Source organism: Ostreococcus lucimarinus, chromosome 13, assembly GCF_000092065.1.
Source record: "Ostreococcus lucimarinus CCE9901 chromosome 13, complete sequence".
NCBI lineage: Eukaryota > Viridiplantae > Chlorophyta > Mamiellophyceae > Mamiellales > Bathycoccaceae > Ostreococcus > Ostreococcus sp. 'lucimarinus'.
This window is the reverse complement of record NC_009367.1, coordinates 23028-44590: the sequence shown is the minus strand read 5'-3', so window position 1 is coordinate 44590 and position 21563 is coordinate 23028. Positions and strand designations below refer to the sequence as shown.

The 21563-nt window shown below is 62.4% G+C and overlaps 13 protein-coding genes across 13 annotated transcripts; 6 read left to right on the top strand and 7 right to left on the bottom strand.

Moving 5' to 3' along the window:
* Window positions 1-83: 83 nt before the first annotated feature.
* OSTLU_27003 (predicted protein) lies at window positions 84-1370 on the top strand (the record flags this gene model as incomplete). The annotated part of the gene is made up of 1 exon (XM_001420998.1): window positions 84-1370. The coding sequence occupies one exon, from the start codon at window positions 84-86 to the stop codon at window positions 1368-1370; it is 1287 nt and encodes a 428-aa protein (XP_001421035.1).
* Window positions 1371-1485: 115 nt separating this feature from the next.
* On the bottom strand, window positions 1486-2353 carry OSTLU_27002 (predicted protein; the record flags this gene model as incomplete). The annotated part of the gene is made up of 1 exon (XM_001420852.1): window positions 1486-2353. The coding sequence occupies exon 1, from the start codon at window positions 1912-1914 to the stop codon at window positions 1486-1488; it is 429 nt and encodes a 142-aa protein (XP_001420889.1). The 5' UTR covers window positions 1915-2353.
* CHB3501 (predicted protein) lies at window positions 2178-5167 on the bottom strand (the record flags this gene model as incomplete). The annotated part of the gene is made up of 2 exons (XM_001420851.1): window positions 2178-2771; window positions 3053-5167. 2 exons carry the CDS (start codon window positions 5165-5167, stop codon window positions 2178-2180), a joined length of 2709 nt encoding a protein of 902 aa, XP_001420888.1.
* An 882-nt stretch (window positions 5168-6049) lies between these two features.
* OSTLU_17734 (predicted protein) lies at window positions 6050-6604 on the top strand (the record flags this gene model as incomplete). Its single annotated transcript, XM_001420997.1, has 1 exon — window positions 6050-6604. A coding segment is annotated over one exon (555 nt), but the record flags the coding sequence as incomplete, so codon positions are not given.
* A 213-nt stretch (window positions 6605-6817) lies between these two features.
* On the top strand, window positions 6818-7627 carry OSTLU_5006 (predicted protein; the record flags this gene model as incomplete). The annotated part of the gene is made up of 1 exon (XM_001420996.1): window positions 6818-7627. A coding segment is annotated over one exon (810 nt), but the record flags the coding sequence as incomplete, so codon positions are not given.
* Window positions 7628-8419: 792 nt separating this feature from the next.
* Window positions 8420-9070, bottom strand: OSTLU_7186 (VIC family transporter: potassium ion channel; the record flags this gene model as incomplete). The annotated part of the gene is made up of 2 exons (XM_001420850.1): window positions 8420-8593; window positions 8678-9070. Coding segments are annotated over 2 exons (567 nt in total), but the record flags the coding sequence as incomplete, so codon positions are not given.
* Window positions 9071-11214: 2144 nt separating this feature from the next.
* On the top strand, window positions 11215-11873 carry OSTLU_95041 (predicted protein; the record flags this gene model as incomplete). The annotated part of the gene is made up of 2 exons (XM_001420995.1): window positions 11215-11265; window positions 11571-11873. The coding sequence occupies 2 exons, from the start codon at window positions 11215-11217 to the stop codon at window positions 11871-11873; spliced, it is 354 nt and encodes a 117-aa protein (XP_001421032.1).
* Window positions 11874-12165: 292 nt separating this feature from the next.
* OSTLU_93573 (predicted protein) lies at window positions 12166-13653 on the top strand (the record flags this gene model as incomplete). The annotated part of the gene is made up of 1 exon (XM_001420994.1): window positions 12166-13653. The coding sequence occupies one exon, from the start codon at window positions 12166-12168 to the stop codon at window positions 13651-13653; it is 1488 nt and encodes a 495-aa protein (XP_001421031.1).
* Window positions 13654-13707: 54 nt separating this feature from the next.
* OSTLU_17729 (predicted protein) lies at window positions 13708-14832 on the bottom strand (the record flags this gene model as incomplete). Its single annotated transcript, XM_001420849.1, has 1 exon — window positions 13708-14832. One exon carries the CDS (start codon window positions 14830-14832, stop codon window positions 13708-13710), a length of 1125 nt encoding a protein of 374 aa, XP_001420886.1.
* Window positions 14833-14900: 68 nt separating this feature from the next.
* On the top strand, window positions 14901-15704 carry OSTLU_93572 (predicted protein; the record flags this gene model as incomplete). The annotated part of the gene is made up of 1 exon (XM_001420993.1): window positions 14901-15704. One exon carries the CDS (start codon window positions 14901-14903, stop codon window positions 15702-15704), a length of 804 nt encoding a protein of 267 aa, XP_001421030.1.
* A 116-nt stretch (window positions 15705-15820) lies between these two features.
* OSTLU_41681 (predicted protein) lies at window positions 15821-16483 on the bottom strand (the record flags this gene model as incomplete). Its single annotated transcript, XM_001420848.1, has 1 exon — window positions 15821-16483. One exon carries the CDS (start codon window positions 16481-16483, stop codon window positions 15821-15823), a length of 663 nt encoding a protein of 220 aa, XP_001420885.1.
* Window positions 16484-17312: 829 nt separating this feature from the next.
* On the bottom strand, window positions 17313-18125 carry OSTLU_26992 (predicted protein; the record flags this gene model as incomplete). The annotated part of the gene is made up of 1 exon (XM_001420847.1): window positions 17313-18125. The coding sequence occupies one exon, from the start codon at window positions 18123-18125 to the stop codon at window positions 17313-17315; it is 813 nt and encodes a 270-aa protein (XP_001420884.1).
* A 179-nt stretch (window positions 18126-18304) lies between these two features.
* Window positions 18305-20579, bottom strand: OSTLU_51262 (predicted protein; the record flags this gene model as incomplete). Its single annotated transcript, XM_001420846.1, is given in 2 exon segments — window positions 18305-18335; window positions 18355-20579. The coding sequence occupies 1 exon segment, from the start codon at window positions 20577-20579 to the stop codon at window positions 19413-19415; it is 1167 nt and encodes a 388-aa protein (XP_001420883.1). The 3' UTR covers window positions 18305-18335; window positions 18355-19412.
* Window positions 20580-21563: the final 984 nt, after the last annotated feature.

Here is a 21563-nt window from a genome sequence, read left to right as displayed (position 1 = left end):
CGTTCCTCCTTCGTTCCTCCGTCCCGCAGCCGCCGCCCGCCGTCGCCGTACAACGCGTCGCGCCTCGCGCGACGCCCAGCGCGATGGCGCCCGACGCCGCCGCGCCCGACGGCGACGACGTCCACGACGTCGTGCTCTTCTACGCCTACACCGCGATCGAGCGCCCGGACGCCGTGGCGTCGACGCTCAAAAGTTTCTTTGCCGAACACGCGGCGCACTTTAAAGGTCGCGTGCTGGTCGCGCGCGAGGGCGTCAACGGCACCGCGTGCGGATCGCGACGGTCCGGCGCGCTGCCGATGTTCCAGGCGCTGCTCCGCGAGCTCGTGCCGGGGTGCGAGACGATGCCTTACAAGACGTCACTCGCGAGCGAGCAAGTGTTCCACGACGCGCGCGTCGAGACGGTGCGCGAACTCGTGGGATGGGGCGAGCGATTGGCGCACGAACGACGCGAAAAAGTGGTGCACCTGAGCCCGAAAGAGTTCCACGAAGCGTTGAAGGCGCGCGACGGCGAGGCGACGGTGTTGGATCTGAGGAACGAAAACGAGAGCATCGTGGGGAAATTTAGAGGCGCGAGATGCCCGGACGCGAGGAACATGCAAGAGCTCGGACGGTTTTTGGATTCGGCGGCGCGAGAGAGTTCGGGGAAGGAGGTGTTCATGTATTGCACCGGAGGCATTCGGTGTGAGAAAGCGGCGATTTATTTAGAGAAGAAAGCGCCGGATGTCGCGAAAGTTTATCAGTTACAAGGCGGCATTCACGAGTACTTGGAAGCGTACGGCGGGAGCGAGGAATGTTTGTTTCTCGGGAAGAATTTTACGTTCGATAAGCGCGGGGTGATGCCAAAGAGCGGGAAGGTCGATTGCGACGGAGAGGTGTGGAACTGTCAGCGATGTCGAGACGGTGAACCAAAGCTTCGAAGCTGCGCAGTTTGCGTCGTCTGCAGATTCCCACTCGTCCTCTGCGAGCGGTGTCAAACGTCGACGTCGAATCGCGGCGAGTGGACGTGTTCGCACCACGCCAATCTCGATGGCGTATACTCCATGTATGCTGTCCCTCATTTAACGGCAGAGGACTTGACGGCGCGGATCGAACGCATGAAGTGCATGGAGCGGGAGCTCTTCGACGCGGATCCAAAATCGACGGCGAACAAGCGACGCACGCTTCGCAAATGTTTTACGCGCATGGAAGCCGAGCTCAAACGTCGCGAGGCGGGCGGTGCGTGCGATCGCCGTGACGTCGCGTTTTGTCGCAACTCCGGGCGCGAGCTCGCGACGTGCGCGGGAGATTGCATGGGATTCTGGGGCCCCGGGCACGTTATCGAAAAGCCGCCGACGACGCTCTGCGGTGTCGACGCGACGTCCGTTGAGTAGTGAAACCAACGAGTTAGCACCTAGTAAACGAACCAAATTCTTTGAATATTTCTACTATAGCATACATATAATTCGCGCCCTACGCTCTAACGTACCCCCTGCCAAAGTCTGCCGCTCAACGCCACTCCAGCCCCTCGACGACCTCGAGCGTGTTGCAATCTGGATCCCGAAAGAATATCGCCGGCCTCCCCGACTTACTCGCCGTGTACGCGATATTTTCTCGCTCTAACGCATCGATCAAGGGCTGGATGCGTTTCACTCCGATGCAAAAGTGTCGATCTCGCCCCCCGTGCGTCGGACGAAACTCGGCGTGCGCGCAGTCGGGGTTCGGCAGCTCCATCAAGTGAATCATCTCCGGCCCGATCCACAACCACGCCCCGCGGTACGGCAATTTATCCTCCGGACGCTCGGGGTTAATTTTCAATCCGAGCAATCCGCCGTAGAACGCCATGGAGCGCTCGAGGTCGTCGCAAATCACCGCGACGTGATGGACGCCCTGTATCTCGATTTCTTCAGCGAGCGACTTTGTGCGCGTCGCGCGCATCGCGCGCGCGCGCGTCGCGCGCGAGGACGCGACGGGGACGTTCCGAAGGTTACGGACGATGCGCTGCGTCGATGCGAGCGCGTTCGCGACGGACATGACGACGCGCGCGCGCGCGAGGAGGCTGGAAGTGTGGACGCGGGCGCCGGCGAGGCGCAGGAGCCGCGACGGCGAGTGTCGATGGAATTAATCGCGCGGTGCTCTCGCGCGCGCGTCGACGCGCGCGTTTACGAACCACCGCGGTCACGTTATCGTCGCCGGTCGTTTTAGGACTTCGTCGCTGCGACGTCGTCGGCGTCCAAATCCAAAAGCTCGGCGAACGCGTCCAAAAACGCCTCGGGCGGTTGCGCGCCGCCGATCTCAATCTTTCGCGACGCACCGTCGCCGTCGCACGTGATGATGAAGTGCGGCACGCCGCGAACGCGCGCGCGCGTCGCCGACATTTGCTCCTCCACGACCGTCTCGAACGGCGACGCCTCGCCGTCGGCGAGCACTTTGGAAACCGCCGCTTCGTCCAAACCCGCGGCGCTCGCCGCGTCTCTCATCACGGCTTCGTCGCACGGCGCGAGCGCTTCGATGAAGTATCTGTGGAACATGGCGCGCATGAAGGCGTCCTGCGCCGCCGGGCCGTGCGTTTCCTCGGCGTAAGCCGCGACGCGGTGCGCAGGTCTCGTGTCGCCGGTGTTGCCGTCGAGCGTGTACGCGCCCTCGATCCCCGCCTTCGCGAACGCGCTCGCGAGCCTGGGCTCGAACGTCGCCACCGTATCGGCGCCGAATCGTTCGTTGTACCACGAGCGCTTGTTCACGCCCGCGCGCGCGACGTCGGCGCCCATTCGCCGCCAATCATGAGAACTCACGAGCTGAAATGGTCGCCAAACGGCCCGGGAGGACGCGACGTCGGGACGAAGCGCGGCGCGCGCGCGGTCGAGGTTCTTCACGCCGACGTAACACCAAGGTCACACGACGTCGGAGACGATTTGGATCGTCAACTGCCGGGTGGTCATGTTTCGAGGCGAGGCGAGTTGTGACGGCTTACGGCTTTGTTGCTGCAAGCGCGAGGCGACTAAGACGACAGACCGGCGAGCTGCTGTCGTAAACGATGAATCGTGGCTATGTGTTCCTTGTGTCGCGCGGATTGCACGTCGCGCGTGTACAGATCGTTCGTTCGATTGCGCGCGGACTCCTCTCGAAGCTTGGCGAGACGGCTCGCCGTCTCCGGCTCGTCGTCGACCAGTCGGCCGAGGAATCTGAGCTTAATTTCGAGCTTTTTCAGCAAGACGTCCAGAGCACTGGCGATGATGCGATGAACTTCGTGTTCTTCGTCTTGGGCCAGGATCTTGGCTTGAATGGCGGCAGCGGCGAGACCGTCGACGTTGAGGTCGGCGGCGTCGAGCGACCCGCCGAGCGCGATTTTCGTCAGCGCGGCTTTCGCCGACGCAGCGGCGACGCGAGGGGAGATCATGCTCACCAAAAACTCGAGCTGAGCCATCGTGGGGTTTGGGGCGAATGAGAAAGGCACAGGATCGAGGATCTTGGCTCCCTCATCATCGATGATGGCGCCGCGCGGCACAAGTAACTCGCGCTCTATGTTTTCAATCGCGGCGTCTTCGATGGGCATGCGCGCGAAGTGCTTCAAGCACTCATCCTCGCTCTTTGTCCCGACCGCAGAAGCAATATCGTTCCAATTTAACTCATTCGACTGCGAAATTGCATCGAGCAGGGCGGCGACCTCCTGCGGCGTCCACTCGGCGTCGTCGACGATTTCGTCCGCCGAGACGGCTTCGGCGTGAAAGTCTGGGTACATTGCCTTGACAAAGTCGCCGCTCGCTTGGCCGTGCGGGTACACGCCTTTGGAAAAGCACGATGGGCACAAATCAAAATCACGCGTGAGAAACGCGTGGTAAAAAACGCCAGTGCTCTTTAAATCAGCGCCGCACGCGTTGCACGCAAACTTGACGTCGACCCCACGCTTTGACAGCGCGTCGTGAGAGGCAAACAACGCATCCAAAGATTGACGCTCGAGTTGCGTTTCCGAAGACGGCGCATATCTCGACTGCGGTTCGAGCGGGTGTAAACCACTCGCAGTCGTCGCACGACATTTCGAAAACTCGAACAACGTCCCTTTGAAGGCGGCTAAGGGATCCGTCTTCTCGACACGCGCCGCGCCATCCTCGCCAGTGACGATGCGACGCCACGCGGCGAGAGGTTTTTGTTTCAAGTCAATCACATCACGTCCGGATGTGAATTGCCAATTAATCAATCCCCACTGCTCGAGAAATGAGAAAATTCTCTGATGCGCGGCGGCGTCGACAATATTTTTTGTCGTTCTTGACGAAGACACTTCATGCAACGTAACCTCTTGGCCTTTGAAGCGAAACTGATTCATGATTTCGTTTCGACACGCGATGTACTTTTGACACGTGTCATCATCGTCGAAGAATTCTGGCAACGCACGTCTTTCGATGGCGTGAACTTCGCCCCATTTGAACCAAGCGCTGTGCGTCGGCACTCTGTACTCCGTTAAAGGCTCGGCTTTACGCTCGGCTTTGCGCATTGACGGCGTCGCATTCCACGGCAACTGATCCACCGAGATATTCTGCATGCGTAGCGTTTTCGCAATCATGAACTCTTTCGTGATTAGTTCTTCGTCGTCTTGCAAGACGAGTGCGCCGTCGTCTTGACTCGCCGCCGCCGCGACGACTGGATGCGCGCGAACGACGCGACGACGCGTGACGGCAAACCCCCACGGCACGCGTTCCTCTTCTCCTGGAGCGAGAATTTCGGCATCACCCTCAAAGTTTTCGGGCGCACGCGCGCGTTTGTTTTGTGGCGCGTTCGATGGATCCCACGCGTGCCGCGGCGCGCTCAACATTTCGCGCGTCACGTCGTACTCGTAATCGAGCTCGTTCATCCACTCGTTAAACGTGTGACTGTCGCGCAACCATCGCGCGCGCACGTTGTGCGGCAGGTCGTTTCTCTTCTCCGCTTTATTTCTCAAAATCACGCTCGTCTCCGGCGCCCACGGCGCTTTCCCCTTACCACTAATCGACGAATCCGCGTACCAGGCGTCGTACGAATCCGGATAAAACCAAAAGTGTAACCTTTGCTCCGTCTTTCCACTCGACGTCGCCACTCTCGTCTCCGTGATTCGCCACAACGCGCCGTCCTCGATCTCGTCGTCATTCACCGAATCATCCGTGCGTAGGACGTGCGTCACCCCTGGCTCATCCGCGGACGCCGCCAACGTCGCCCGCATCGCCCTCGCCAGCGTCTTCAATTCCCTCGCGCGTTCCACGTCGTCGGCGATGTAAATTTTCACAAACCCCAAATGTCCGCGCTCGATCAACTTTTCCCGCACCGCTCGAAAGTATCCCTCGAACTCTTCGCGCCCGTCGTCATCGCTCGCGTCCTTCGCCAGCTTCCCCTCCCGTCGCCACTCCACGTACGTCTGCAGCGCCTCGAACAGCGCCCCTCGCGGCGTCGCGTCTCGCCACAATTCGTGCGGCACCCGCACGCACCCATCTCGCCGTCCGCGTCCCGACGTCGACGTCTCTCCGCATCCACCGCTTCCCAGCACCTTATCCTCCGCCGTCAGCAGGCGTTGGATCTGTTTCGACAGCGCCGCCGCGTCGAACGTCGCCGAGAGCGTCGGCTGCGCGCGCCGCAATCGACCCAAAATCGCATCCAGCCTCTTCAAGTGCGCGTCGTTCTGCGCGCGCGCGCGAATCTTTCGCCCTCGTCAGTCGCGCGCTCGCGCCGTCGCGCGCCTCGATCCTTTCGTCGCGCCCGCGTCCCCGCGCGTCGTCGCGAAATCCCAGCCGCGTCGCGAATTCCCGAACGCGTCGCCCTCGCGTCGCGTCGCGCGCGCCGTCACGCGCCTCGTGATCGCGCGCGCGCAGTTTGTGCGCCCGCTCGCGCCGCTTCGCGCGCGCCGCGTCCATCGCGCGCGTCGCGCGCGCGCGATTCGCGCCGACGAGTGGCGCCGCCGTCGCCACACCGCCGCGCGCCGATCGACGCGCGACGCGACGCCGACGCGCGCGCGAATCGCGAGACCGGCGCCGCGCGCGTCGCGCGTCGACGCGCGACCGCTCGTGATCCCGCGCGTCGTCCTCGAGCGCGTCGTTTCGTCGCCGCCGCCATGTCGCGCTCGAGCGACGACGACGACGCCGACGCGTACGACGACGGCGAGGACGACGCGCTCGAGGACGCGGTGCGCGACCTGATCGACGCCGACGTCGCGCACGCGAGCGCGACGGCGGCGCTGCGGCGAGCGCGGGACGCGCACGGGCTGGACGCGCGAGACGTCGCGCGGGGACGCGGGTGCGAGGAGGCGCACTACGACGTCGTGAAGTGGTTGAATTACGTGCGCGCGGAGGCGGAGAAAAAGCGAGGGACGATGACGAAGGAAGCGATGGTTGAGGCGATTCGAGCGGGGGCGAAGGCGCGGGCGTGGGACGACGACGCGTACCTGAAGCCGACGCTGGAGGACGACGGGGCGCTCTTCGGATGGGAGGCGTACGTGGAGGGACGAGAGGAAGAGGAAGAGGAAGAGGAAGAGAACGAGGACGGGGAAGACGAGGACGGAACGCCGTCGAAGGAGGAAATGGCGCGAAAGTTGCGAGTCGAGAACGAGGCGCTGAGGGTGCGATTGTGTGAGGTGATGACGGCGGCGGGGATGGTGGACGAGGCGAGCGTGGCGGAGGCGTTTTCGCCAGTCGTCGCCGAGGGAACGGAGACGCTCGGTCGAGGGACGTCGGCGGCGGTGAAGAAGAGCGCCGCTGAATCGATGGTGTCGATGCCGGCGACGAGTCGACGACGCGCGCCGACGACGGCGGAGGAGAGACTGAAGCAAGAGGTCGACGACGGGTACTTTGACTCGTACTCCTACTTTGACATTCATCGCGACATGATCGGGGACACCGCGCGCACGGATGCGTACAGAGACGCGCTCGAAAAGAACCCGACGCTCATCCAAGGGAAACGTGTTCTCGATATTGGGTGTGGGACGGGGATTTTAAGCATGTTTGCCGCCAGAGGGGGCGCGAGCGCCGTCGTCGGAGTCGACGGCGCCAAGCACATCGCCGAAGTCGCCAAGGCAAACGTGAAGCACAATGGATTTAGCGATCGCATTCAAATAGTTTACGGGAAATTGGAAGATATAGAAGGTGATATTCCAGGTGCACCGTTTGATGTGTTGGTTTCCGAATGGATGGGCTACGGTTTGCTTTTCGAGTCAATGCTCGACACCGTCCTCGTGGCGAGGAATCGCTTTTTAAAGCCCGGGGGCGCGGTGTTGCCCGACATAGCCACGATTCATATCGCTGGTTTCGATCGCAAGGCTACTGACTTCCCGTTTTGGGAGGACGTGTACGGGTTCGAGATGCCAGAAATCAAGAAGCAGCTGTTTCAGGGCGCGATGAAGACGGCGGTGGTGACGCACGTAGACGGCGCGCGCTTGACGACGTCCGGTTCGCAAGTGTGCGAGCTCGACCTCGCCACGTGTTCCATCGCCGACACAGAGTTCACCACGGAATTTTCGTTGTCGGCGAAAGACGGTCGTATAGGGGAAGAAACTCACGGCATCGTGTTGTGGTTTGACACTGAGTTTTCAAAGAGATTTTGCGCCGACCTCGCCGTGATGTTGTCGACGAGCCCGGAGGCGAAAAAGACGCACTGGGTGCAAACGATGCTTCACTTCCGCGAACCGATCACGTTGGGCGATCAAGCGACGGACTCCATCGTGGGAAGAATATCTATGGTTAAATCAAAGTCCAGACCGCGTGCTTACGACGTGTCGCTCGAGTATCGCGTCAAAAACCCGTCGGGTGAAGGACCGACGCGCATCGCCTTGTACGCGCTGTGAAAGCAAAGTCGCGTTGTTGCGTTGATATTAATTAATACTACGGTACTTATCTCCTCACGCGCCGCCCTCAGTCGCGACACTCGCCGGAGCGGCAGTCCCTCGTCGTTCATTTCCGAACGTCGCCGCCAACTTTGCACGCGCGCGCCACACGTCAAAGAATAACGAGTCCAACTCCTGGGTCACCATGTCGTAATCGTCATTGCACAACCCGTCCAAAACGTGCTCAGCGGAGATCAGGAACTCGGTAAACTTTAGGAGCTTATGCCCACTCCAAATAGTTTTTACTTCGCGCGCGGTCGCTCTGTAATCTCTGTGGCTCATGAACATTTGATGCATCTCGCTATCCAAGTCATCCATGTCGAGCGCCCCTTGCACTTTTTCCATGCCCGACGTCGAAAACGTCGAACGACCGGCAATTTTTCTATGAAGAAAGGCGGTCTCAGCGTTTCTACGAGACACGAGCGCCTTTATAGTCTGCACTCGATCGTCCAAATCTAAAGCTCTTTGACGCAAGTCCTGTTGCGCGTCTTGTGCGTTGCGGGTTTGCTCCTTTAACGCTTTGAACAATCTGTAACACCTCGGCGTGACGGTTTTTTTATCCCTTTCGAACTCGGAGTCGACTTTATAATTGAGCCACTGACGAGTGAACTCTGTGCCGATGACTGAAATCGGCAAGGCTAATAATAATACCGACGTCACCATTGTGAGACACGCCACAAGTTTACCCCAACCTGTCGCCGGCACGTGGTCGCCATAGCCGACTGTCATCAATGTCACCATGCACCACCAGAAGCTCGCGGGGATGCTCTTGTACGGGCTCTCCACGTGCGTGCATCCACTCACAAGCGTACCGTCGCTTTGATAGATAGATGTGACGCTCTGGCTCAGTCCTTCACAATAAACGTCCGTTCTCCGCGCGTAAATGTCCAAGCTCGCCACGTAATCGCCGTGTTCAGCATAGTAGATGAGCGTCGAAAAAATCACCGTGCACACTGAACCGATGGCGAGCGAAACCAACAGCATGTCGATGCATTCCCTGATCGACGATCCGATGATGGATAAGCGTCCGAATTTCACCCCAAGCCGGACGATTCGCAGCACTCTCACCAAACGAATCGTACGAATAATCTGAAGACTGGATACCGAAAGCGGAAAAATAGCTTCGAGATAAAACGGAAGAATGGCGCACAAATCAACCACGTTCAGAGGTTGCCTGACAAACTTTCGATAGTTTGGACAACACAGCGACCGCAAGACGTACTCAATCGTAAACATGATGACTGAGAATAACTCGATACCGTAGAACACGTTCTTGGACTTGCCATTTTTGTATTCCGGCAACGTCTCAATGCAAAACGAAAGCGACGATGCAAAGATGAGCGTGATGTAAAACACGGCGAGCCAGTACGCAAAGGGCGAAGAGGTGACGTTTTCAAACGCGTTCCAAATCGAACTTCGCACCAGTCGAACGATGGTCGAACGCAACTCCTTATCTGACAGTTCGTTCACCGTACGTCCAAACGAACTGAGCACGTTACGCGCGTCGTTGTCATCGTTGACCGACGTTGAGGAGTAGAAGCTCAAACTCTTGCCGAGCATCGGCGCGAGGTTTGGACGTCTAGAAACTTCCCCTTTTGACGGTTCTTCTTCGCTCAGCATTGTTTTCGCAATTTCGCTCAAGTTCCGCCCTACTTGCGTCATCGTGTCGTCCGATTCGACGGCTGCGGCGAGCGCATCATCGCGCTGTCGCGACGACGACGCAGGGCCATCGTCCACGGACGCGGCGTGTGTGAGTTTGGACCGCGCCACCTTGCCGCTCGCCGTTTGTAAAAGGGGCGAGTTCTTCAACTCTTCCGCCAACTCGTCGTACCTGACGTCATCGGAGTTTTGCGACTTCTCTGCATCGTCCGTGAAATCCTCGGACACATCGTCGTCCTCGTCTCCGTACGCGTCTCCGAGGCGATCCCTCGGCGTATTCGACTCGCCGGACGGCGACGTCGCATTCATCGCGCTTTCCATCTCTTTCGTGTACGCCCGCTTCGCAGCCTCCGCCGCCGCATCTTTTGTCCGATACAAATTGTCGATGTGTTCGCGATCGCTCGTGAAGCGCCGCACGATCGAATCAAACTTGCCAATCGCGGCATTCAGCTCGGCTTCGTCTGGATTCTTGCTCGTCTGCGCGTAAACTTGATCGAGCGCGGCGAACCTGCGCTCGTCCAACAGCCGCTTATGCTCCAAACGTATCACTATCTGCACCAGCGATTGATGATACAACTCGCCATCGCGCCACGCCTGTCGCGCCCACTCTCGCGCGCTCCCCGCGCGTTCCGCCAATCCCACGAAATTTCCCCTCAAATCCTCGCCGAAAGCCACCAGCCGCTTCACCGCCTCGGTCGGCGACAGCGAAATCAACTTATCAATCGAAAGAATCCCGTACCCGCTTTGTTCATCCTCATCTCCCTCTCCATCGTTTTCCCGCGCGCTGGACTCCTTGAACGACGCCAGCGACGTCGTCAATCGTCCTCGACCTCGAGACTTCGCCTTTCGCGTCTCCGCGCTCGCGGTCTTTCTGTCCCGCACGAGCTTGCGCACGCGCGCCTCCTCGCTATCCCCCGCTCGGCTGTTCGACGTCCCGATCGCCACCATGACGTCCGCGCGATCGCGCCTTCGTCACCGCGCGCGCGTCCCGCGCTCGATCGCGATTCGCCCGCGCGCGCGCGCGATTCGCCGACCAAACGCAATCGCGACGAATCGCAATCGAACGAATCGAAATCCGTCCGCGTCCCGCGCGCGTCGCTCGACGCGGCCCGCGCGGGCGCGACCCGCCTCCGCGCGCGAACCTCTCAACGCGTTATTCGACGCGCGCGCGCTCTCGTCTCGGAAGCGCGCGCGTCCGTCGTCGCGCGCGCTCTGCCGCGCGCGGCGCTTTCGGCGCATTCGCGCGCGCGGGCGCGACGCGTCGTTCGGACATTCGGCGATACCCACACGCGTATGCGCATTCAGTGCGCCACGACGTCGGATTCGGTGGGCGGTATTTTTTCACCACTCGCGCGCGCACACATGGGTCTGAAAGCATCTCCAATGCGACGATCGGACGCGATCGGACGCGCGATCGCACGTCGTCCGCGCCGTCGCGCGCGCGCGTCGCCCCGCACTCTTTCACGCACACATTCGCCATGCTCGCCCAAAAGTTCACCGTCTCCGCCAAGGCCGTCGCCACGACCAAGCACACCGTCGCCAAGCGCGGTAACTCCATCGTTCGCCGTAACTCCAAGGGTGGCGAAGAAGGCGCGGTGCGTCCACGACGACGACGACGACGCGACGCGCGATGATGATGATTACCGCGACGATGACGCCGACGACGACGCGAAGCGCGCGCGACTGACGACGGTGGATCGATCCGAATCGCACAGCGCGCGTACAACAACGATGCGTTCGGTATGATCGCCAAGGCTGCGTCGTACTCCCTCTTCGGCGCCGCGATCACCAAGGTGCGTCGACGGAAAACCCGCGCGCGCGCGACCGCGTGTGGATAAGCGATCGACGCGCGCGGCATCGCATGAGGGGTCGTCGCGCGCGCGCGCGGGCGCGCGAGCGAGCGCGCGAGCGCGCGAACGAATGGGAAAATTATTTCGCGTCGATTGGAGCGCGCGCGCGGGACGGCGGCACCGTCGCGCGGGCGCGAGACGGGGGCGCGCGCGCGATGCGGTGGCGCTGTCGGGGCGTGGCGAAACACCCGGAAAAGAAGACGCGATGATGACGCCCGTGACTGACTGAGCGCGTTGACGAATCGTAGTCCGGCGTTGAGGCTGAATTCACGTGCGAGGGCCCGATCACCGTGTTCGCGCCGAACGATGACGCGTTCGCCGATTTCTGCAAGGCGCAAGGCTTGTCCAAGGTTGAAATCATGACCTACGACGGCCTCAAGGACGTCGTCTTGAACCACGTCGCCAAGGGCGCGTTCACCGCGGCGAACATGCCGGCGGAGGTCACCATGGTGTCGGGTAAGACTGTCGCCACGTCCACGTTCAACTACAAGAAGAACGACATCAAGGTTGACAACGCCACCATCCACGCCATCACCGCCGTCGTCGCGTAAGCGCTCCAATGGTGAGCGTTCGCAAAGTCGAATGTTTTGACGACGCGACGCCGATGGCTTTCTCAAGACGTCGCCCTCGTAGACGGCGCGCGCGGCACCGCGAGGTGATGCGAGCGCCGTCGTCGAGTGTTGTTTTGCATTATATTCGTCAAATGATGTTGTAATAAGCGATCGACGTATTATTTCACTCGCGTCGAGCCGGAAGCGAGCGCCGTTTCGGCCCCGCGCGCTCGCGAATGGGGCGTCAATCGTCGCCGCGCATGGCGCGCGAGCGCCGTCGTTCGTCGACACGATGACATCAGACGACGCGAACGAAGACGATGCGCGTCGTCGGCCGTCATCCGACGTCATAGACGAGCTCGCGTCGCTGTTTTTAGATGAAGATTACGCCAATCGCCGTCGCGTCGTCGACGACGCGTCGACGTCGAAGGACGACGCGAATACGCCCGCGCGTCGCGGCGAGTCGTCGCCGTTGATGCGGTCGTCGAGCGCGACGACGCCGGCGCGACGAACGGCGCCACCGGCGACGGTGCGCGGATGGTTCTCCGAACTCTGGCGGTCGCTCCTCGCCGAGGACGACGACGAGTGGGCGGACGCGAGACGAGGCCGAGGAGGGACGCCCACGGGCGCGCGCGCGATCGAAAACATAGATTTAGGAATGGAACAAGAGATGGAAGTGGTGCTGAGGAAGACGGCGACGCCGGCGTCGAGCGAGAGACTTCGAAGGACGTCGTCGTCGTTTGGAAATCGAAGACGAAGCTCGGGGAGCGGCGGGGGGGGATATTTCTTTGGAGACGACGAAGATGAGATCGTGCGATCGTCGTCGTCGTCGAGCGATGAAGAGGTGAGCTCGCGATTCGTGGCGCGCGATTTACCGGATGTTTTCCCGGGAAAAAAGGTGATGACTGTCGGAGAGGGCGTGATGGATGAAATCGCCGCAGAATCGCAACGATTGTGGGGAGCGCCGAACGCCTTCGTCACCGCGGACGATTGTCGTCGAGCAGTGCGTTCGTTAGCCGAAGCCAAGGTGGTATGTGCAGCTATGGATGAGCGTTTAGAGGCGTGGGTGGTGAAGACGCGCGTGCGCGACGCCGACGGCGAGATGTTCGACGGGGATGATTTGTTAGAGTATTGGCGCCGTCGCGCGAAGGACATGTGTGAGGTATTTTTGAAGACGTTGGTGAACGTCGGTGGTCGGCTCGAGAGCTGTTCGACGACGCCGAAACATCGCGACTCGTTGTTGAGAGTCGTAGAAGGCTACGTGACGGGTGGCGTGCAGCGCAAACTTTTCAAAGTTGGCATTCATCCGAAGTTTGCGCGCGAAGACGAATTCACCGCGATTCGACTCGAGCAGTTGGCGTCGTTACCCATCGATGCGCTCGGCCTGGAGGTCGAACGATACGCGAAGGTTGTCGACGACGAAGATATTATCGCTTCACTATCATCGCTTGGCGATTTGTCGAGTCCGTCGCACATGGCAACGCGCCTCGTGGACGTCTCCACGCGCATCCGTCAAGCGGGTGGCGACGAAGACGATCCCATGAACGCCGATGATTTACTTCTCGTCCTTTTGGCCCTCGTCGCTCGCGCCAAGCCCGAACGAGCGTATTCGCTCGTCAGGTACGTTGAGACGTTTCACGCGTTGGTCTCCAACGCCCACAAAGGCGAAGAAGGTTTCGCGCTGGCGAATTTCTCCGGCGCCGTGCGTTACGCTCGCGGCGACGCGTGCGGAGCCATCATCGAAAAGTCATCGACAGCGCGATTAGAACACACGCAGTAGCAGCGTAATATGAAATCGCGAACCAAAAAAAGCTAATGACTAATATTAATTACATCACACAGTCGGCGGCTCGCAGCTCGCCGGTCGCTTGACGGCTTCGGACCGCCACGTCACTAAAACTTCATCCGTGCGGAACCTTTGCGTGCACCACGTCTTCTCCAAAGGTGTCGTCTCGCCGTTTTCGTACTGTAACAAACCTGTGTAGGCGATCATGGCGCCATTATCGATACAAAATCGATCGTCCATTCGCCCGTCTTCGTCCAAGCCGTACAGCTTCCCTCCTCGTTCGCTCGCCATGATGGCCATCATCTCCTGCAGGCGCAGGTTGCACCCGACCCCGCCGACGATCAGGACATCCTTGGCATTCGTGTGCGCCATCGCGCGCTCGGTGATCTCGACGAGCATGCTAAACACCGTCTCTTGCATGGACATACACAAATCCGCCACCGTGACCTCGCCCGCGCCCAAGTGCTCCTTGGCGTACGTCTCGTAAAACGTCAAAATCCCGCTCAAATTCACATCCATTCCCTTCACCCCGTACGGTCCTTCGATGAATTTCGTCCCCTTTTTCGCCTCTTGTTCGATATTATACCCCGGCGCCGGGTCGTTGCTCAGCCCGCACACGCGCGCGAACCTATCGAGCATGTTCCCCACCGCGATGTCGATCGTCTCGCCAAAGATTCGATACCGTCGTTCGTTGTACGCGATGACCTGCGTGTTCCCTCCCGACGCGTACAGCACCACCGGATCTCGCGCTCCCGTGACCAACCTTCCCATCTCGATGTGTGCCACGCAGTGATTCACCCCCACCAGCGGTTTATCGAACAGCAGCGCCAGCGTCCTCGCGCACGCCGCCGCCGTCGTCAGCGGCGCCCCCATCCCCGGCCCTCGCGTGAAGCACACCGCGTCCACGTCTCGCATCGACGCTTTCGCCTCCTCCAGCGCCCGTCGCGCGAGTTCGACCACGACGTCTCGGTGGTGTTTCGCCGTCTCTCGCGGCAGGAATCCCGTGCCCGGCGGCGTCACGTACGTCTCCCGCGGGTTCGCCAGGATCGTCCCGTCCGCGCGCGCGACGCCGACGGAGATCTTGTTCGCGCTGCCCTCGAACCCGATCGCGAGCGTCGTCGACGACGCCGTCGACGCCGTCGGCGCGGCGCGCGTCGACGCGGCGTCGGGCATCGCGACGACGCGCGGCGGAGTGCGACGCGCGTCGATTCATTCGCGCATTCATTCGCGCGCTCGATTCGATGCGCCGTCTCGCGACGCCGCGCGTCGCCGTCGCGGGCGTCGGACGGCGCGAGGACGCGCGCGGGAATCGTCGCGACGTCGCGCGCGCGCGGCGATCGGAGACGGCGTCGACGACGCGATCGGAGACGCGAACGACGACGCGCGATGGGATCGAAAAGTCGTCGGCGACGACGCGCGCGACGACGACGACGGACGACGGCGGCGCCGGCGGGTGGTTCGGCGGTGGTGGGGGGTGGCTCGGCGGTGGTGGCGGCGGTGGGTTCGGCGGCGACGGCGACGACGCGACGCGCGGGGCGAGACGCGCGGCGTTCGCGCTCGCGGCGGCGACGGCGACGGGCGCGGGAGGCGCGCGGGAGGCGAACGCGACGACGACGACGACGCGAAGGCGCGGAGACGGCGGACGGCGCGCGACGAAGCTCGGGGACATGGCGACGAGCGCGCTGTACGGATTCGCGGCGTTTTACGGGATAAAAATCGCGCTCAAGAGGTTGTTCGCGCCGTTCGCGCTGTTTTGGGGGACGACGCAGCTCTTGTTCAGGATGCACGCGGTGAAGATTTCGCCCGCGATGCTGCACGAACGGTTGGTTCGACCGTACCTGCCGATCGAGTATCAGAAGAGTCTGAACGATTTCGGCGTCGCGGCGATGAAGACGAAGGCGGCGAAAAACGCGATGCGCGACGGGTGGTGGGATAAGCAGGAGCGACGATTTTGGACGTGCGCGCACAGATTATTGCCCGCGTGCGACTCCGCGATGGGCGAGCGCGCGTTCGTGTTCGGCGTCATTCTCGCGGGCTTGGCGTAGGTTCGTTCGTTCGTTCGTTTAGTTTGTTTGTTTGTCACACGCACGATTACGCGCACGACTACGCGCGAGCAATCGAAAACGCGTCGCGTCTCGAATGAATGAAATAAATGAAAGAATCACGGGTTCACGCGCGTCGACGTCCACGTCCCGTCCACGATCTCGTGCATCACCCGCTCGTTCTTTCTCAGCGACAGATGATCGATTCGATCGGCGCGCAGCGCCACCAACGCGAAGTGTTCGCCCACCGTCTCGTCGTCCAAGCGCGCGTCGTCCTCGTCCACGTCGTGCGGATCTCGCCCCCCCTCGCCCACCTCCGCCCGCGTTTCCCCCGGCGCCGGCCACATAAACTGTCCCCTCGCCCCCCGGCGCATTTTCCGCCACAAATTCCGCCTCCGCGCCTCGCCCCTCGCGTCTTTCGCCGCGGTTTCGCTCGTCGCGCACGCCAGCGTCCCCGTCACCCGAAACTGTTCCCGCGTCTCCGGAAAGTACCACGCGATCTCGCCCCTGGCGTCGCCCGCGATGTCTCGGATCTTTTCCGACCTCGCGTCCGCGCAGAACGTCAGCGCGTTCGCTTCGTCGCCGTCGTCGCGCGCGTCGTCGTCGTCGTCGTCCCGAAAAGCGTCGCCGAATCCCCGAAACACCACCGTTCGCACCGCGGGCGCGCCCGTGGACGCGCGCACCGTCGCCAACTGCGCGAACTTGGCGCACGCGCTCTTGCCGTTCTTTTTCAGCGCCGCCTTGACGGCGACGCGCCACGCGGGGACGCCGAGCGACGGCATGCGCGACGCTTTGTGGCGACACTTTGAAACGCGCCGCGACGCCGACGCGGTCGGCGCGCGCCGTTCGGATGCGCGACGGCGTCGACGTCGACGCGCTCGACGCGCTGGAGGCGCTCCGCGACGCGCTCGACGCGTCGTCGAGGCGTTCCGACGACGATGATTCGTTCCGCGCCGAGTCATCGTTCCGCGCGTCGATGACGCCGCGCGGGCGCGGGTTCCATCGCGCGCTGGCGATGACGATCGACGACGCGCCCGCGAACGCGCGCTGGATCGCCGTTTCGGTTCGCCTGCCTCCGGGCGCGACGTTCGACGCGGATGAGATTCGGGCGGCGACGCGCGCGAGCGACGGGTGGACGTGCGAGACGAGCGGCGACGCGGATGGCGAACGAACGAGCGCGAGCGCGAGCGAGAGCGCGGTGACGTGCGCGCGACGAATGATTCAAACGACTGCGTCGCACGGCGACGAACGCGCGCTCGCGTTCGCGGCGATGGCGCACGCGCGATACGGCGCGACGCGGCCGGGCGGCGGCGCGGCGAGGATCGAAATCGACTTCGGCGCGGCGGCGACGCTGATGGACGGAACGACGCGCGTCGCGCGGGCGCGAACGGATGGTATTTGGGACGTGCCGGTCGGGGACGCGAGCGCGGTGGGGCGCGTGCGCGCGACGAACGCGGCGGCGCAGTTGGCGGGCGCGGCGTGCGCGTTGCGCGCGATTCGAGCGTCGACGCGGCGCGCGCGGACGCGGTGACTTTGTTCGCGCGGACGTTCGTCGCGCGCGCGCGTCGCGTTCGTCCTTTTGTGATAATGTACTTTTGTAATAACGCTAAGCTAGTCGTAGAATTCGTTCGCGTACGGAAGCGCGTCGTCGTCTTCCTTGACGAAGACGAACGTCGTGCCCTTGTTCCCCGTGCACACGCGCACGCCGTCGCCGACGTAATCGCACGTCAGGTACCCCATCGCCTCCTTCCCGAGCAACCTGAACGGCACCGGATACGGCACTCGCACCGCGATCGGTTTCTTCAGGTCCACGTACGCTAAATCGAACCCGTAATCGATCCTCCCCTCGCGCGCGTCCAGGCGCGCGTTCGCGCTCAGCCGAAACCATCCGTATCCGTCGCCGAAGCACACCGCCTGGTCGACTCGACGTTTTCGCGCCTCGCCGCGCAATCGCACCCCCTGTCGCACCGCGAACCCACCATCGCTGAGTTTCGACAGCACCGCGCGCTGAATCGGCGACGAGCTCCCGCTCGCGTTCGCGCTCCCGCTCCCGCTCCCGCTCGCGTTCGCGTCGTCGAAGAGCGTCGCGAACGCCGCCTCCAATCCCGGCGTCGTCGCGTCCGTCCGTCTCCCCAGCGGCGCGCGCGGATCGAACGCGCTCTTCGACGCGTGCGCGAGTCTCCACGTCCCGTGCAGCGCCGCCGCGACGGCGTCGCCGTCGCCACCGAACGCGCGGTCGAGCTCGAACGTTTCGGTGAGTTCGTCGACGCGCGCGCGAATCGCGTCGTCGTCCGCCTCGCGCGCGATCGCGTCGAGCAGATCGCGCGCGGAGGACGACGCGACGGCGCGTCGACGCGGGAATCGCCGGCGCGCGTCGACGCGACGGAGATTCGCGACGCATCGCGACGCGACGTCGAGCGCCATGTCGACGCGCGACGGAGTGGCGCGCGAGCGCGTCCGCGTCCGCGCCCGACGCGTCGACGCGCGCGCGACGCGGCACACGACGCGACCGGGACGCGCTCATGACGCTCCGCGCGCGACGCGCGACGAGGTGTTCGTGTTCGGGCTCGGGTACCTCGGACGCGCGCTCGCTCAAGCGCTCACGAAAGAAGGGTACGTCGTGCGAGGGACGACGCTCGACGACGGCGCGAACGACGAGACGACGACGACGTGGCGCGGGACGCGAGGCGACTCCGAGGCGATCGAAGCGATGGTCGAGCGGGCGACGCACGTCATCGTCGCCGTGCCGCCGGTAAGCGCGGAGACGGGCGAGGGGTGGAGGGATCCGGTGTACGACGCGTTCGCGAGGACGTTAAAAGCGGCGCGCCGGGACGACGCGGGACGACGAAGGACGCGGTTCGTGGGGTACTGCAGCACGACCGCGGTGTACGGCGATCACGAGGGACGATGGGTGGACGAGACGAGCGCGCGCCGGGCGGCGTCGGGAACGGCGAAGACGCGACGCGACGCCGAAGAGCGATGGTCGGCGCTCGCGAAGGCGGCGAACGGCGAATTGAAAGTCGTCTCCTACCGCCTCGGAGGGATTTACGGGCCGGGAAGGAACGCGCTGGAGACGGTGAAGCGAAGGGCGAGGGGGGAGAGCGAAAGCGCGAGTCAGCGCGCGCGCGCGTCGCGCGCGTACACGAGTCGCGTGCACGTGCGAGACGCGGTGAATTTAATCGCGGCGACGATGCGCGCGGGCGAAGCCGCGAGCGACGCGTACAACGTCGTCGATGACTTTCCGATGTCGCGACGAGACGCCGTGGCGTTCGCGGAGCGACTCGTGGGCGTCGCGCGCGACGGCGCGTCCGAGGCGCCGGCCGCGCCGGTCGCGCGCGAGGAGGCTTCGCGCGGGGAGAAGCGCGTGAAGAACGACCGCATGAAGCGCGCGCTGGAGCGATTCGGCGGCGAGCGAAAATGTCTCGAGTTTCCCTCGGCGTATCAGGGTCTTCGCGAACTCGCGGTGGACGAGGGAATAGTGCGACGCGACGACGCGTTCGCGAAATGGTTCGACGAGCGATTCTCGAAACTCCTGGCGGGAGAGTACGCCGATGTGCGATTCGAGCAAAGGGGCGACGACGGCGCCGACGCTTCGTCGAACAGAGACGACGCGCGCGAGATGCCTCGTCCCGAGAGTGGCGAATCGAGTCGCTGGTTTTGCGAGTTTTCGTAAAAGAATCTTCGTGTGTGTGTACAATAGTCGTGTCATTTCTAACGCATACCTCTAGGAACGAGTCCGCGCGGTGGGGGCACGAGTCGCCTCGCCGGCGCGTTTTGGACGTCCGCTTCAATCGCTCGCACCGCCTCGATGTCTTCGCGTCGACCCTTGACGCCGAGCGTAAGACCGGATTTCTGCACCCACCGCACCCAAGGGCCCCATGTGCGTCGATCGCGTGAAAGCGTCGAGGCGTGACCGACGACTATGACGCCTCTTCGCGCCCTCGTGAGCGTGACGTTGCATCGTCGAGCGTCCGCGACGAAACCGATGGTGTTGAGGTTGTTCGCGCGCACGGTGGAGACTATCATGAGCTCCTTTTCTCGACCTTGATAGCCGTCGACGGAAGACACTTCGACCCCGGCTTCGCCGGTTTCTCTATCCACGCCCGTACGCACGCCTCGCGCGCGTAACATCGATCGAATCAGTCGCACCTGCGACGCGTACGGCGTCACGATGCCGATGTTGCACTCGCGCAACTCCTTCGCTTGGAGAAGATCGGTGAGAATCTTCATCACTCGCTCGGCTTCGACTTTGTTTGAGTAGCTCATATTATCGTTAGTTTCCATGGCGTCTTGAGGTGATGGACAGAACGCGATCGGCACGCTCGGAATGGGCCACGCGAATCCTTTGGGCGCCGGACGCTCGGCGGCTGGCGTGCCGCTCTTCACGAGACCCTTGTAAAACGACAGCGACGGAAAGTAACTGATCGCCGGGTGCATGCGGAACTGCGTGTCTAACAAGTACGGCTTCACCCCGGCCCGAATCAAGCGGTCAAACAGCGAGAGTGTCATGCCCGCGAGCTCGGCTTCGCGCGAAACCACCGTCGGCGGAAGTTGTTTGTGATCGCCCACGAGGACGAGCTGTTGACAACCGTTCGCAAGCGGAACGAGGGCCATGGGCTCGGTCACTTGGCTCGCCTCGTCCAACATCACAGCACTAAAGTTGATTCGATCGAGGAAGTCGCTTCCAGATCCCGAACACGTCGCGCACACGGCTTGTGCGTAACGCACCGCGCGCAACTGCGCCTCATACGCCTCGTGCTTCGTCGCCCCCGGCGGAATGGCGTTTTCGATTTGATACCGCGCCAAATCAGGTCGCACCGCCTCGGGTCGCCCTAAACGAATGACGTTCACACCAGCCTTCGCCAGGCCCTCGACCATGTTATCCACCGCGGTATTCGAGTCGGACGTGCACAATACGGGTCCGTGCCCGATTTCGAGCATGCCGCGAACGATGGCCACCGACGTGTGCGTCTTGCCGGTTCCCGGCGGCCCTTGAATCAACGTCAATCGTCGCTCCAACGCCGCTTTCATGGCGTCGCGCTGCGACGTGTTCAGGCTGTGGATTCTTGTCACGCTGTCGACGACGCGATCGTACGGTCCAGCGAGCGATAAATCGCCCGTGGGATTAATCGTCCCTTGGCACAGCGTGGGCACGACGTCGCGCTCGACCATCTCGCACCCGGGGAGCCACGGTTGGGTTTCGCACACGTTGAATCGCGGTTCCTTCGCCGCGAGAGGTGGCGCGCCGCTTTGATCGATACCATCGGTTTTATCATCCCCTCGCACGTTAAGCGAGCCGATCGCCGCCGCGAGTTCGTCCGCCAAATCTTTCGCCGGTCTTTGAAAGCCGGCGGTGAGAATTTGTCGAAACACGGGATTCGTGTTGCAGATGGCCTTCTTCGTCGGATCGTTCGGCTCGAGAAGTTCGTACAGCGACTCTATTTGACGCGTGTACGTGATTCTGTTCGCTAATCGATCGATGCGCCAATCGTCGCCGGAAAGTTGTTGGACGTCGCCGTGATCGAGCTTGATGTGCAACTCGTTGAGCGTGTACGGGACGATTTCAATCACGCCTTCGTACTCTTCCACGGGCGTCTCCGGCGCCGCGAGCGGCTTCGGAGCTTTGGGTCTCGGCACGAACGCGGCCGCGGTGACTTTCAACGACGAGTTTGCCGCGATTTGGTTCACGGGCTCGGGTTCGGATTCGGGTTCCTCCTGCTCGACTGGCGGCTGGTACCTTCGCACGAGGATGGAATCACCCACCTGCACGCCTCGTTTGCCGTCGTTAGACTCGAGCGATTTCAAGCACGCCATGCGCGTGATGACGTTTGGCGCGTCCGCGCTCGTCGGTGTGGATAAGCA